A 13857-nucleotide genomic window follows, 5' to 3' on the forward strand; every position below is an offset into this window, starting at 1 on the left:
CACAAGAAAGGCAAGACCCCTGCTTCTATTCCCCTGCTGCATGCAGATGTGTGGATTTGATTGCAGTGTTTGCAAATGTGGCTGGATATTAAACATTGAAAGGAAGTAGTTAGTTTTACTGTGTCGTCTTCCAGTTTATTGGCACAGGGGTTGTTATATGGAATTGGTAGATTCAATGTTCTGCTTTTGCTGTCTCTTTTAATATAATTTCAATGTATGACACTGAAACTTCCTTTTATCCAGCTGGGCATTTTCAAGCAATGTATTGATTCCTGCTATGAAAGCAGTGTTGGCTGATACTGGCTGGAAGCGATAGCTTTGAAGCGTGAGAGGAGGAGAGCCCCAGGAGATCTGCTTTACTGCCTACCTGGTAGCCAGAATAAGAGCTAATAGAATAGCTTGGATACCTCCTCTGTATTTCCATTGCCTCTTTTCTTCCTTGCATTTAGCTCTTCTTTTTGGGAAAGCACTCCTTTCTTTCCCTGCTTATAATCACAATGCTGTGTATTGCAAAACTGTTGGTCTTAACAAGCTGCAAAATGGTTGACTCTGCTTCACATCCCAACAGAAGTGTGGCTGCAGCTGGATGCCTCTGCAGGCCAAAAGGGCAGGTCATGCTCACAGAGTTTATTTTGAGCGAGTGCCTGACTGCAATCTTAGGGGTCACAATGCATCGTGGAATGTTATCACTTCTTGAGAAAACTGGAATTACTTTTACTCTTTTGAGAATTTCTGTAGTAATGCAGACAACATGGCCATAATTGTGGTGAGTAATTGCATGCTTGCTATCCAGAATTCCCACATGGATTTCATTTGGTTGCAGGATCACTGGCTTTCCACTGCCAGTGGAAGGGCAAGCAGGAGGGAGCTGTGATGCTGATGGAAGCAGAGGTGGAAGCTCTTGATGTGCCTCATAGCACCTTGTTATTTAGAGCAGAGAAGCTGATGCCTGAGAATGTCCTGAAGGCAGTTCAGGAAAACTCTGCTCCTAAGTAAAAATAAGACATTCAAAACTCTTTCAGGGAGACCTTTCAATGGCCTTTCAATGTTTGAAGGGGAACTATATGAAGGAAGGGAAAGACTGTTTTCGGGGTCTGCTGGGATAGGACAAGGAGAAATAGTTTCAAGCTAAAAGAGGAGAGATGCAGGTTGGATATAAGGAAGAAGCTTTTTACACTAAAGGCAGTGAGGCAGTGGCACAGGTTGCCCAGAGAGGTCAGGGCACTGGGGATCTGAGCACTGATGGAGCTGTGGGTGTCTCTTTTCATTGCCTTTAAAGATCCTTTCTAACTCAAACGTTTCTGCGGTTCTAAGAGGAAAAGTAACCTGGAAAAGAAAAATACATCAAGGAAGAGGAAATAAGAAAATGAGATTGTGAGCCTCTTTTTAGTTAGGGGTGAACTGTGTAAATCTGGCATTTCTGGAGGGACCAGATCAAAATATCCGAATCAAAAAATGAGATCCAGAGTAATGATTTGGCAGGAAAACAATTTCCCAGAGTGATAATCTTCAGTCCAGAGTGATCCTTGAGAGCGGCTGCTCTCTTGGCCACTTGGTCGACACCTGTGAGAGCGGCCACTTGACCACTAGGCAATAACAGAGAGCCTAAGGAAAGAGTGAGGCTGAATGATGAAGGTCACTGAGTTGAGCAGGTACAGCAGAAAGAGGTGCCAGCACTGTGTCAGTTGGTGAGAGCCAGGGCACAAAGGGAAGAACTCAAAGTAATGCCATCCGTAACTCATTCTGTGTTTCGCCAGGGAGTAGTTTTTTTAGACAAAGGGAATAATGACAGCAATGCTGGCTCAAATACTTGTTTCAAAGGAAAAGGTGACAGTATTTGAATAGATCAGTGGTGTTTTAACTTGCACACAAGTGGGACATCTATTAAATTTCAGCTGAATGCTCGTGAAGGAGCCATTGTGCTTCCAGAGACATCTGAAAAGATTCCAAAAGAATAAACATAAAAAATAAGTTAAAATTTCAGGTTGTAAAACGGAAGAGCTATCCCCAGGGTAGGAAGAAGTATGCATTAATGGCCAAGGCAGAAAGCTGTAATGTAAAAGATTGCAAGCAAAAGCGTATCTGTTACAAGGTTCTATATGCATCAGAGGTGTTGCTCGTGATGAACATGAGTGCATATGGTAATGCAGTGGGTGTGAGAGCAGCCAAGGGAGAAACTGAGCATGTTTTCAAAGGTAACTAAGTTCTCTGATTACAGAAGCAGTTTAATTACCTGGCCATTAATGTCCCTGGTAACTTCCCCTTCTAAACCAGACAGGTCTGTGGGCTCTCTGCTTGCATGTGACATAATGAAGAGAATGAGGTTGTCCTTTCAACACAGCAAGTATGGGAGAGAAGAAGAGCGAACCTGTGGCCCCTATGGACTGAAAGGAGAATTAGATATATGTGTGTGTATGTAATGATTTGTGTGTGTATATAAAGGAAACATTTTCTAAAACCAGCAGAAACAGGCATGTAGGATTATATGCAGCAGGAAACAAACAATTTTTTGGTTAGAAAGCAAATGGAAATGCCCATAGAAATGTCCATCACAATTTGGAGTACTTCTGTCAGCAAACAAAAGCTTCCTTTTATTTTTGTCAGCAATGTGGATTATTATTGGCAACCTCAAGGGTCAGAATAAGACTCTGCATATAGTCTGTTAGTGAGCAGTGTCCCAGAAGGCAAACTGCAACTCTACAGCTGAGCTGAGCTTGAGGTTGAAGTTAAGCACACTTCTGCTTAAAGCTACCACTACATCCTCAATGGTGAGTCCTTGTTGCTGGGAAATGTGTTTATTGTCTTAGAAATCAGCAAAGAAATACTAGAGAAGATTAAAATATTCTATGAAAACCTCCAATGAACAGTAGGATTGAGGAGAGTCTTCCAAAGTGCTGCGGGGACATCATTGAAGGCTGTGTCCATATGTCTGGGTGCTCCTGCTCCATTAGCAAATGTGAATACCATCCTGCATAAGGACAGTCTTAATAGCAAGCAGTTCATCCATCGGTCATATTGGTAACGATGATTTGCCTTTGGGCCTGGCAGTGGGAGCTGCCCTGCTGTGCTGATTGCTTCTCTCTCCGCACTGAGCACGCCAAGTACCTGCAGCCCTGAAGTAGTAATGCATTCCGAAACATGAACTAGGTTTTGTTTTGCCTCCTGCCTGTGGAAGGTGCCAGAACTTTGCTCCCCGCAGAAGCGCTGATGAACCATTGCTATGCGAGATAATTTCCAGAGCAGCCTTTCTGCAGAAATGAGCCTGCAAAAGTAGGGACGCGGATCTGCTGCTGGCTGCCTCCGGTCTTCTAATCGATCTCCCCTGTCCAAGTAAACAAAAGGAGCAGCCTGACACAGGCAGGTGGGGGCAGCGCTGTGAATATCCTGACAAAAAGTGAAATGACTGCAGCGCTATCTCTCTTTGTCAAAGGGGTGAGCGGTGTTAAGCAGGCACTAAACCTGCCACGGCTGTAGCAGCGTTGAACTAAAGGGCTTTGTTAACTGTCTTTGGAAAAGAAAAAAACAACACAGTGTGCATTTGAATGCAACCTCCTTGAGCCTGGAAATAGCAAGCTAGAAATGACAAGGTTGCTATTACATATCATACAAGGCAAAGGCTTAGCATGAATCGAAAAAGATTAAGATTTCATGGAGCTCGAAAGAGTATCCAGAGTTGATTCCTGAAACAAAAGTGAATTGGGAGAGAGATGAAGCCACCTACCCACATATGCTGCTCTGTAAGTCAGCCTTTAAGTGATGCAAGGTAGGAGGAGACTTGCCAGCAGGAATCATGGCCAAAAACTTTTTCATTCCGGGATGTATCACAAAAAGAGATGTGAGGCAGGGCCAAAACTAGGAGCACTCTTAAAAGTTATGGGAATCTTTTTTGGTCATCTGAACTGGTTCCTGCACCTTGAAACTGTCCAAAACAGAGCCGATAGCATTGCTTTCTGTGGATGCTCCCTTCTACTAAAATCATCCCTTGGCCAAGCAAAGTCTTCATGTTTCACCTTGGTGGCTGGAATGGAGGGAATATTCAGTACATTAAAAATCTGTTACTGATTGGATCTTGCAGTAGGTACTTCGTTACCCAAAGCATGGCATGACTGAGCTCTGTTCTGACTTTCCCAAAGGTGTAATCCTGCTAAAGGAATAGAGCAAATGAACCAGCACTTTACCTTCAAAGCAGCTTACAGCAGCCATAGCCAATCATTGATGTGCCAAGAGCTGTTTTGCTGTCTCACCCTAATGTAACAGTGTTTTTGTTACTTTGCTTTGTTCTTTCGCTGTTGGAAACCTCTTTATGTTTAAGGATCTTAGGACTCTAGTCTTACCTTCCTCTCTCCCCTCTCCTCCCAGTGTCTATCAACTGGTTGTCAAGGAGGAGAAGCTGCAGAAAGCTCGCAGAGCTGCAGACATCATTGAATGCTTCTCCATCCCAGTGAGCTACAAGAACGCCTCCAGCCTTGACTCACCTCACTACTTTGCAGCCGAGCTGAAGCCCGTCAACCTGCCCGTCACACAGCCCTTCACCGTGGGCGACAACAAGACCTACAATGGCTACTGGAATGCTCCTCTTTCTCCCCTGAAAAGCTACAGCATATACTTTCAGGCTCTTAGCAAGGCAAACGGCGTAAGTGCAGAGAATATTGTCTGTATCTGTACACATGACAACCTCCAGCCTCCCTGTCTTTCTCCTTCCTTCTCCATCAGATGCCAGTTTAATTGGGGATTATCACTTTCTTGCAGAAATTTGAGGGAAGTTATACATGCCACTGCTTGTCCTTCACTCAACTTTCTCTGCAGATGCAATGGAAAGCCTGTAGGAGTGCCAAGTGATGGAAAGGGCATATGTTGGCACACGATGTATGAAGTGGATTGTTTATGATCCTTTTCCTTGCATTAATGTCAGAGTAGAGGCTGTTGTCCTTTTAAGATGTAGCTGCTACATCCTTGCAGTCGTCTGTTCACAGTGATTTTAGAGGAGAGATGAGATGAGAACTACCAAAAGCTATTAAATTGGATTACTTTGTAGCCTCCTTTTGGTCATGCCGTAGTTTAGCAGTTATTGTTGAGATTTTCACCTTGAACAAAATGTAAGTTTTACAGTAAAGGGAACTTTGTGCCTGTTTTTCTTACTCCTTTTGGGTATCGTAGACTTTATTTTTAACATATAGTTATTTTGTAATATTAAGTGTGTGATATTAAGACTGCATGGGAAACATAGTCTGCCCCTTTTTGAGAGTCAAATGTCACACACATCATCCCCAACAGATCCATTCATAGGAAACTGAAGGCCTCTTTTCCCTCATGAATTCTTCTGGAAAGTGGTTTGTGACCTATGACCTCATGCTGCAGATGTGTTCAGCTAACAGCATGCAGGCCAGATCCAATCTAAGCAGTCATTCAGCTGCATCCCCTCTGGCTCCCCCAGTAGCTTTTGGTTATCACAGACATGTTACAGGTTACCACTCCAGCCTCCTGAGGAGACTTATAGCATTAATACACAGTGAAGAAGTTGGGCAGACAGGGATGTTTCTAGTACATTTACCAATGCTTTCCTGAATCCAACTTTTACATGGGTAAGCTCTCTAATACATCACCTCTGAAAGAACAAAATTAGAAAAATCAATCAAAGATGAATGGTAAAGGCTTCGGTCTCCACTTGGGATAGTGACTTTGATACCCAAAACACAGGCATGCATCACAGAGGACTGTGCGTCCTTTAACAGGCTGGCAATGCCAGTGAAGGTTCTCAACATGTCATGCTGTTTTACTGCCTTCATTTATCACCATTCTGCAGAGCATCAGCTGTGTGGCTGACAAGCACAAATCTCTTCGGTACTGTGCTGCTTTTCACCTTGGTTTCCCTTCTAGTTGGTACAGTTTCCATTCAGCACTCATCAATTAATTCAATTTTAGATTTGCTTCTATGAAGGAAATTGTGAAATATATGTGTCTGTCTCTGTGTTTCTAGTTAGTTCCCCCTTATGTGATAGTTAATTGCTAGCAAATGGATCCCTAAGGATGAAAAAAACTTTCATTTGCTCGAGTACAATCTAATGTGCCATAACTGGGTAATAAGAATGGAAATGTAGGCTTCCCTTGGCATTCTGGAGTGAGGCAGCAGTAATGTGCAGCTCCTGCTTTTCCTAGAATTCTGTAGCTGACAGGTTGCTCCACACTCAAAAAAGTTGGTAATACTTGGGCTGCTCAGATAGGAAACTGAAAGACCTTTCAGGAAGAAGTAATCCAAAAAGCCTGTATGCAGCTTGTGAAGGCATGAGAAGCATCAAGTTCACGTCTGAGCAAGCAAATGCCTCTTGAGTTAATAATTTACATCAGTACATTATATGGTGATATATCCTCAAAGTGCAGTGCTGCTGGAAAAAGACATAGGTGAATTGTCCAAGAGCGGAATATGGATCTTAAGTGAGTAGCTGTGGAACTTGTTTTGCCCTGATAGAATCCTTGAGGCACTCATTTAAAATGTCAGGATCTGATTTGCGTCTGATGTTTTGCAGCTGTAAATGTTTTCTTTCATACCCAGAACTGTTTGCAAGTATAATTTGTTTTTAAGAGTTCTGGGTGTTCACTTTTATCAACAGCCTGAGGCAGTTCGGTGGTCTTCATAAAGCCTACCAAAAATTATGGCTGCAGGAAGGCATTTTTAGATAACGCACATCTGCAAAATATCTGAGACAGTAACAATTTAGCACAGTTAAAATCCAGCCTTATGTTCCTTTGCACATGAAAAACTTAACAGAGCATTGCAGCTCATTTTTTAATTAGGATATTCTATAGTTTCATTAATCACTGACAGATCTGGAACGATGAAACTTCTCTTGCACACCTGGAACTTGCAATGAGAAGCTGTCGTGCAGTGAACCGTAACATCTTCCTTTGGAAATGGAGGGCTCCAGGGGGAGCTTAATTTGAGGAAACATTCTGTGTTTGGTCAAAAAGCTTGATTAGGAGGAGATGGTGGTGGTAGAGGAATTCTGCATTGTTATTTTACATCTCCTCTGTGTGTGGAGGGTTGTGCTCATTTGGTGTTCTTGTCGGCTCTGTAACCATTAGCCATGATTGTTGCATTGAAAGGGACATAATTAACAGCTGGATGCAAAACAAGTGCAGCAAATTGCTGCAAAATCAGATCTCGAGCTTTGCTGCCTTCTTGCGTGCAGTGTGGTGCTTGTTTTTTGACAGCTGTCGCTCTCTGAGTTCTGTGGGCAGTTGTGTGAAGCTTGGGCAGCCTGTTGCTGCTTCCAGACAAGAGTCTGAACAGAACATTTTGTTGTGCAAAACGCTTCCAAACTGTGCGGGTTTTCCTCCTAGGAACAATTGAAAGCCAGATGCTGAACTGAAAAGTGTCGAAGTTTAAAAGGGGTTGGGGGGGGAAGAAAGAAAAAGAAAACAGAAACTCTAGGCTTTATAACAGGGCAGTTAAGAAACACAGTTAGCTACTGATCATTTGTTAGGGACAGTTAGTGCAAGAACTGACACAGAGGGAAGAGCAGACAACTGGCTTTGCTGTGTTCTGGCAGGAGCTGTGTGCCTGCCATCCCAGCCTGGTAGCTAAGTGATGTTTGCTGGTTGTCCTGGTGCCACCTGCTACAGATGGCTGCTGGCAGAGCACGATGCTTTCCTGGCCTGTAAAACCACCCTGAGCTCAGCCTCTCTGATGCACAGCCCTGTGGTGCTTCTTCTGAAAGGTACGGCCTGGGCGGCGATATTATGCAGAATTAATAATCAGAATTAAATGTCACAGATTTTGCCGTCCCCAGGTTCTTTGTCCGAGCCATTGGTGGTGGTGGTGCCCAATTAGAGATCCAGCAAACACGCTCAGGTGGGGAGAATTCCTTGGCTCCCGGGGTGCTGCTGCCTGAACTTCTGAGCAGCTCAGGAAACGGAGCTTCCTAGAAATCTTTCCTGTAGCTCCAGTGCTTCACGTCATTGAGTTAAAATGAAATCTGTATTGGCACAGTTGCAATCAATAACCCTTGGCCATTTTTCCTCTAAATGGGAGATGAGGCAGGAGGCTTTGTAGCACAGCTGGAGATGATGTGGGGGATGCTGCCAGCTGCTCCTGCAGCCTGGTGGTCCAACAGGTGAATGATGTGTTCAGGCCAGCTTTGTGAAAAGTGGTAGCACAGGAATCAATGAGAATATTATTTTTGAAGGAATGATGGACTCTACAGAGCTTCTCATTGATTTTTTTTTCCACTCTAATGACTTGTACTACATGCACAATCGGGCAGCTTATCATTATCAGGGGATTTCAGGCTGGATTCCTGGTTGCTAACAGGTCTACTCACATACTTAAGGAAGATTTTGGAGGTATGGGCAGAGCTGCCAGTAGGAAAATGACCTTCATCCTTGTGGATGAAAGAGCCAGCGAGGTACTTCACTTCAGCACAAGGCCTTTTCAGAATGAAAACCAGTGTGCTACTAAATCTGCCTGCATTGGTTTTGCAAACAGACAGCTGTGAGGACTCAGTGTTCTGTGATTTCAACTGTACCATTTTGTCCAGTGATGTTTACTGCCTCTTACTGTCATGCTGGAGCTCCTGGAGCAGCAGTAAAGCAGCTGTGGATACACTTCACTCTTTGTAAGTCCTTGTTTCCACATCTGTCTAGCCTTCCTGAGCCAGAAGGCACGAAGCTGAGTGTTGGTAGTCTTATTCATTGTATGAATAAGATCATCTAGTTATCCTCGAGTTTGGGAGATGTGGATACTGAATAAACTAAATATCCTTGAAATCACTTTCTGTTGTAAATAATAAAAGCCCAAACCACTTTGTTAAAGCTCACTTCTCCAGATAACACAGATACTAAAAATAACTGATAATTGGAAAGTCAATACGGGGTTTAGCTGAGCCTCCTGGAGAACTAGCAGTTTCCTTGAGCTGGCAGTAGAAATTATAGGGGAGTCCATAGACTGTGCACACTCTGTGCATGTGATTAATTTTAAGGACAGCAAACAATTGGTCTCAATGGAATAAGAAAGAAACATATGGGAAAAACTGAAGAAGAACAACGGAAAGTTCAGAGGATGGAAGGGCAGTGCCTGTCCCTTGGGATCAAGCTGCCTACAAGCATGCTCGATACAGGCTTGGGACATGGAGTGCTGTGGCTGAGGCCAAGTAGGAGGTTGGTAATTACCTGTCTGTGCAGCAGGAGTTAAAACTGCCTGTCCCCAGTTGGGGCTGTCTGGAGACCTGTGGCATGGTGGCACCTGGGGGCAACAAGTATGTGCAGGTGCTGGCAGGGACTGCTTCAGCCAAGGAATGCACTGTTGAGCTAATGCAGGGTCATAATCAGAGCCAAGGAAAGGGAAAGAAAAAAAAAACGGTGTGAAAACAGATGGATGCAAAAGCTCTGCTTATTTTATTGTTCATAGTCTGTAAACAGCAAGCTGTCATTTTAAAACAAAAGGAAAAAAAATCGTTTGGCCTTTTAGGTTGTGAAGATGCAGCTGTCACATAAACATATGTCCTCCTGCCCTCATAGATCTTTCCTGCAGAAAGTTGTTCCCATCCAAGTACTAAAACAAAGGCAGAACTTGTCTTGTTATCATCCTGTGCACTTAAGTGAAATGCATATTTTGGAGTCTAAATAATTAGTAGATGGCATCAGCTCTCCTTCTTTGAAAAGGAAAGAAACAAACCATATTGAAAAGAATGAGAATTCAGTGTGATGCCAGAATAAGCTCCTGGCATGTGGATGTGGGTCTGAAATGAAACAGTTGTCCAGTTCCAGGATCTAGGTTAAAACATCCCTACGTTGTTCCCTTACTGCTTGCATGTAACCTGTCTGTGATAGCATAGCCTGGCAGTGCCCAGAGCACAAAGCAGCAGTGGTTCTGGGATCTTACACTGGGTTATTTGTGTGCCTGCAGCCGTAGCACAAAGCAAGCATCTTACTGCAGCTGGTGGGAGCAGGGTCTTGGCTGTGGTTGGGTTTGGGAAAGTTCTGTGATGGGATTGAATGGGATTAGTGTATCAGAGTACTTGAAAGAGCCTATGGATACAATCAGGAGACTGAAATTTAGGAAACTGTTTTTATAAAAGTTTTTTGCTATTCCTTTTTTTCATTGTTTTTCTTGTAATGCCTTCAAGCCATCTGTGTATGTTACTTATTCCTCTTTTGCCATTGGTTAAGCAGAAGCATCTTTACTCTGGTGAACACCTCATCTAAATCCAGGAGAGTTTTTTCAGAAAGCAGATGTGATTATAGGCAAATGGTTTCACTGTTTTGAGAAAAAAAAAAATTGTTCTGTGTATTGACAAAGGAGTTCAGACAAACAATTCTCAGTATTAATCAAAGAAAAATACAGTAAGTGGAAGGAGGTCTCATTTTTTGTGAGACATGAAAGAGAGGAGCAGTGGGTTGATCAATGAGGTGCTCAATGGAAATCAAAGCAATAATCAGCCCTCATCAGGAGTGCGGACTGAGAACAGACTTCAGGCTCCAACATCTCTAGTAGCTGATGCCTGGTGGCTGTGCAGGTTTCTTTTATGTTTTTCTCCTTAGAAGACACCATTTGAAATTAAGTCCAGATGTCTTGTTCCTCTGGTGATTGATTGCCCTTGCTTTTGGCAGTGCCTGATCACTGTCTTCTAATAACTACAATTGTCTGGGCTAAATAAGTAGATGTAAATGCAAACAGAACACACTGCATCCTGTCTTCTCAAATTACCCCGTGGGAGGGCAACGTGCAGGAATATGCACATGCTCAAATGAGATCAATTACAGCATTGTTAACAAGGTTTTGGGTTTTGTTTTGTCACCTCTTCTCAGCACTGACTAATTTCTCCAGCCTTTTGTTGCACTTTGAAGCTAGCAGAAAGCAACAGACGCGCAAGAAAATTTTCCACAAGCATGTGCAATGTGTGCCAGTGTCCACCTACTTTTAGCCTGCAGCAGTACTATCTTGATATCAATTATATTTCATTCGTCATTGCTGATTTTCCAGGCCATCTTTGCATAGATTGTGAAGTGCATCAGATGTCTTCTGACTCCCTGCATTATCTGCTGAGGCTGTGCTCTGAAAATAAGACTATGTTTTTCCTGCTTTATATAACATCACTAGTAATAGAGATTGTTGGTTTCCAGAATAGCTGGCAATTCAGGCTGATTATACAGGAGGCAGTGATGGCTGTGCAGCAGTGCTCTGCAGCTCTGTTGGCTTTGCAGTGCCAGCAGTTGTACAAGATGTGCAGAGCTGCTCTGTGAGTGAGAGAAGTTTGTGAACCAAAGAGAGATACCTTGGGTTTACTGGAATAAGGAATAGTTTAGTCAATGAGTGCATGATAAGGGAGCAGGGGGAACTGGTGCTGCATTTCCCTGTGCAGTGTCTGCAGTTTTCCCCTTCCTGTTTGCAGTTGAGGGTCGGTTGCAGATTTTCTTTACAGCCTCTGTTGAACTGCTTGAGGATGGAGCAAGGTGCTCAGCAGTGTATTTGTTGTTTCCAGAGCCAGGCAGCATCCATATTAATGTGGCATTATCACACGCAGTAATTTATGCTGTATTCATTACACCCGAGACATGCACAAGAGCATGTAAAGCCATAAAGTGCTAAGAACACCCTGCAGCAGATTACTGCCTGACAAAGTTTTTTAACCAAAGGAACACAGAAGATTTGGATGATGATCACGCGTCGTGCAGAAGCAACCCCTGCCAGTAAGAGCTGCAGAATGAAAACGTGGGGATACCAGAAAGGGTTTGTTTTCAGTGGAAGTGGCCTGAAGAGGATGCCTTTAGCTAAGCCAAATAACACAACGCTGCTGCTCAGCTCCAAACTCCTGTTTACACAGATCTGGGGACTCTGAGGTGCACTGAACAAAAGCGTTGGGTTTTGTCCCAGCTCTGCAATGAAAAGCCGTGGTGCTCAGGGTTGTGTTTGAATGGCTCATTTGGCAGAAGTAGCCATACAACATGCTGTTCTGCTTCACGTATGTATCAGAGGGCTGAAATATTCAAATGACTGCTTAGGTGTCTGTTTGCCATGTGTTTAAATAAATACCCAATTTGCAAAATTTGTGGTAATGGTGCGTGAAAATTGGATGTACAGTTGCATGTACTTTTGACCCAATGCTTGTCTGCCTACTACAGATCAGGCCATTTAGCTGGTAAATTCTATTAGTAAATCAGGCCGTTACGTGGTGCCCATTCCTCACATTGAGTATGGAAAAACATCCAACTTCCCAGCAGTCAGGCAAGCAGCTGTATGCAAACCCATTAGTATGGAGTGTTCTATGCCATTCAAACGGTTGGTGGTACTTTCAGTGATGAAGTGTAAGAAAAATGCTTATGTGTTTTAGTGACTCTTGATGAGAAATATGTTTAATATGTTTATTGCAGATAGGCCAGTGACACACCTTGATGTTTTCTTTTTCTCTCTCTTTTTTTTTTTTTTCTTTTTTTGGTTGATTTTCAGGAAACAAAAATCAACTGCGTCCGGCTGGCAACTAAAGGTACGTGGGTTTCCTTTCCCTGCAAAGCGCAGCACCAGTACTATGAAAGCTGCAGTGGTGACACAACTAGATTACAGCTACTACTCAGGGAAGAAGCTTCTTTTCAAAAAGTTTTATATTTTAAGGAAAATATCGAAGGCAGAATGTCAGTTTCCAGAACCACTTCACTGTATGCGTAGGCCCTGTTATTTCTCAAGACAGGGTCTCTCTCTCTTTGTGGTTCCTGTTTTCACTTGTTCTATCAACTGCTTTCCTGCCCTGAGGACTGCTCTTGTTATTGGCAGAATGTGATTGAAAAAGCTTCCTGCCAAGTTCATTCTCTCCATAACTACACAGTGCAGATAAGTTAAAGGAGATCTCACGCAAACCTGACTTTTAAATGGGTTTTGAAAAACCTGACCTTCAGCACATTGGGGCGCAATTCCTACATCACACCATTTTCATGGTATGATGCAGTGAACTCGTGGAGAATATTTCTTATTTTCATCGCATTAAGTTCAGAATAGACCTGACATCATCACGAGCAAACCCAATACAAATGATTCAGCAATATGTTAAGACACATTGCTTTGATCCCCAGGTTGTTTCACAAGATGTAGCTCTTGGGGAACCAATGGTGACAGTGTCTGGGTTACTTCTTGGAGTTTAGAGTTGCTTTTAACAACTCTTTGAAGGACTTCGAAGTCACCCCAGAGGATACTTTGCCAGCAAAGGTGTCAGTAAAGCAATTTATTCCTAACACAAACCGAGTAGCTGTAAAAAGGCTTCCTCAACACGTATCTGGTCTCAAAATGAGTTGTAAGAAAATGCTAAGGTAATTGCTGTGGGCCATGCTGGAGGTAACTCTCCTTTCCTAACCCTCAGGAATGCATCCTGTGCCCTTGCTGCTTTGTTGTAACATGGAATAACTCCATTACTGCCTATGGAGTCTTACTGAAGTTGAAAAGAAATGGGTAGAAACCCATGGCTCTTCTTCTTTAAGAAGCATCACCCTGTTTTGTTTTGTTTTTCTTTTTTTCCCATTCTTTTTAGTCCTTTCTGTTTTGCAGTAGTAGCAGAAATTAATTCCTTCTAGGTAATTTTTCATGTGCACTTCTGCTACAGCACTTACTGAGGAGTTGGGGGGATGAAAGAAGCCCCAACTAGCAGTTACTAGGTAGCAGCAGAGGACTCTTTTTGCCCTTTTATGTGAAGACATCTCCAGAAGTGTTACTGTCAGCAGGGTGTGAGGTGCAGGTGCTGCGCTGCCTGCAGCTGCCGTCAGTGAGCTGGTGCTGCAGGCTGGCAGGGCTGTAAGCAGTTATGTCACCACTGACAGCCAAGGATGAGCCATTTGTCCCCTCTCCCCTTCATCTGTGGCTCTGGTGGACCCTATATC

The 13857-nt window shown here is 43.3% G+C and overlaps 1 protein-coding gene across 1 annotated transcript in view; it reads left to right on the forward strand.

Moving 5' to 3' along the window:
* Positions 1 to 13857, forward strand: part of PTPRT (protein tyrosine phosphatase receptor type T) — a gene marked incomplete at both ends in the record, with an annotated part of 415989 nt that overhangs the window by 328105 nt on the left and 74027 nt on the right. The window contains 2 exons of the mRNA XM_079543413.1: positions 4360 to 4633; positions 12443 to 12479. Coding sequence (XP_079399539.1) covers positions 4360 to 4633; positions 12443 to 12479 — 311 coding nt within the window. The remainder of the gene's footprint in view (positions 1 to 4359; positions 4634 to 12442; positions 12480 to 13857) is intronic.

This window comes from Tetrao urogallus (genome assembly GCF_951394365.1).
Source record: "Tetrao urogallus genome assembly, chromosome: 16".
NCBI lineage: Eukaryota > Metazoa > Chordata > Aves > Galliformes > Phasianidae > Tetrao > Tetrao urogallus.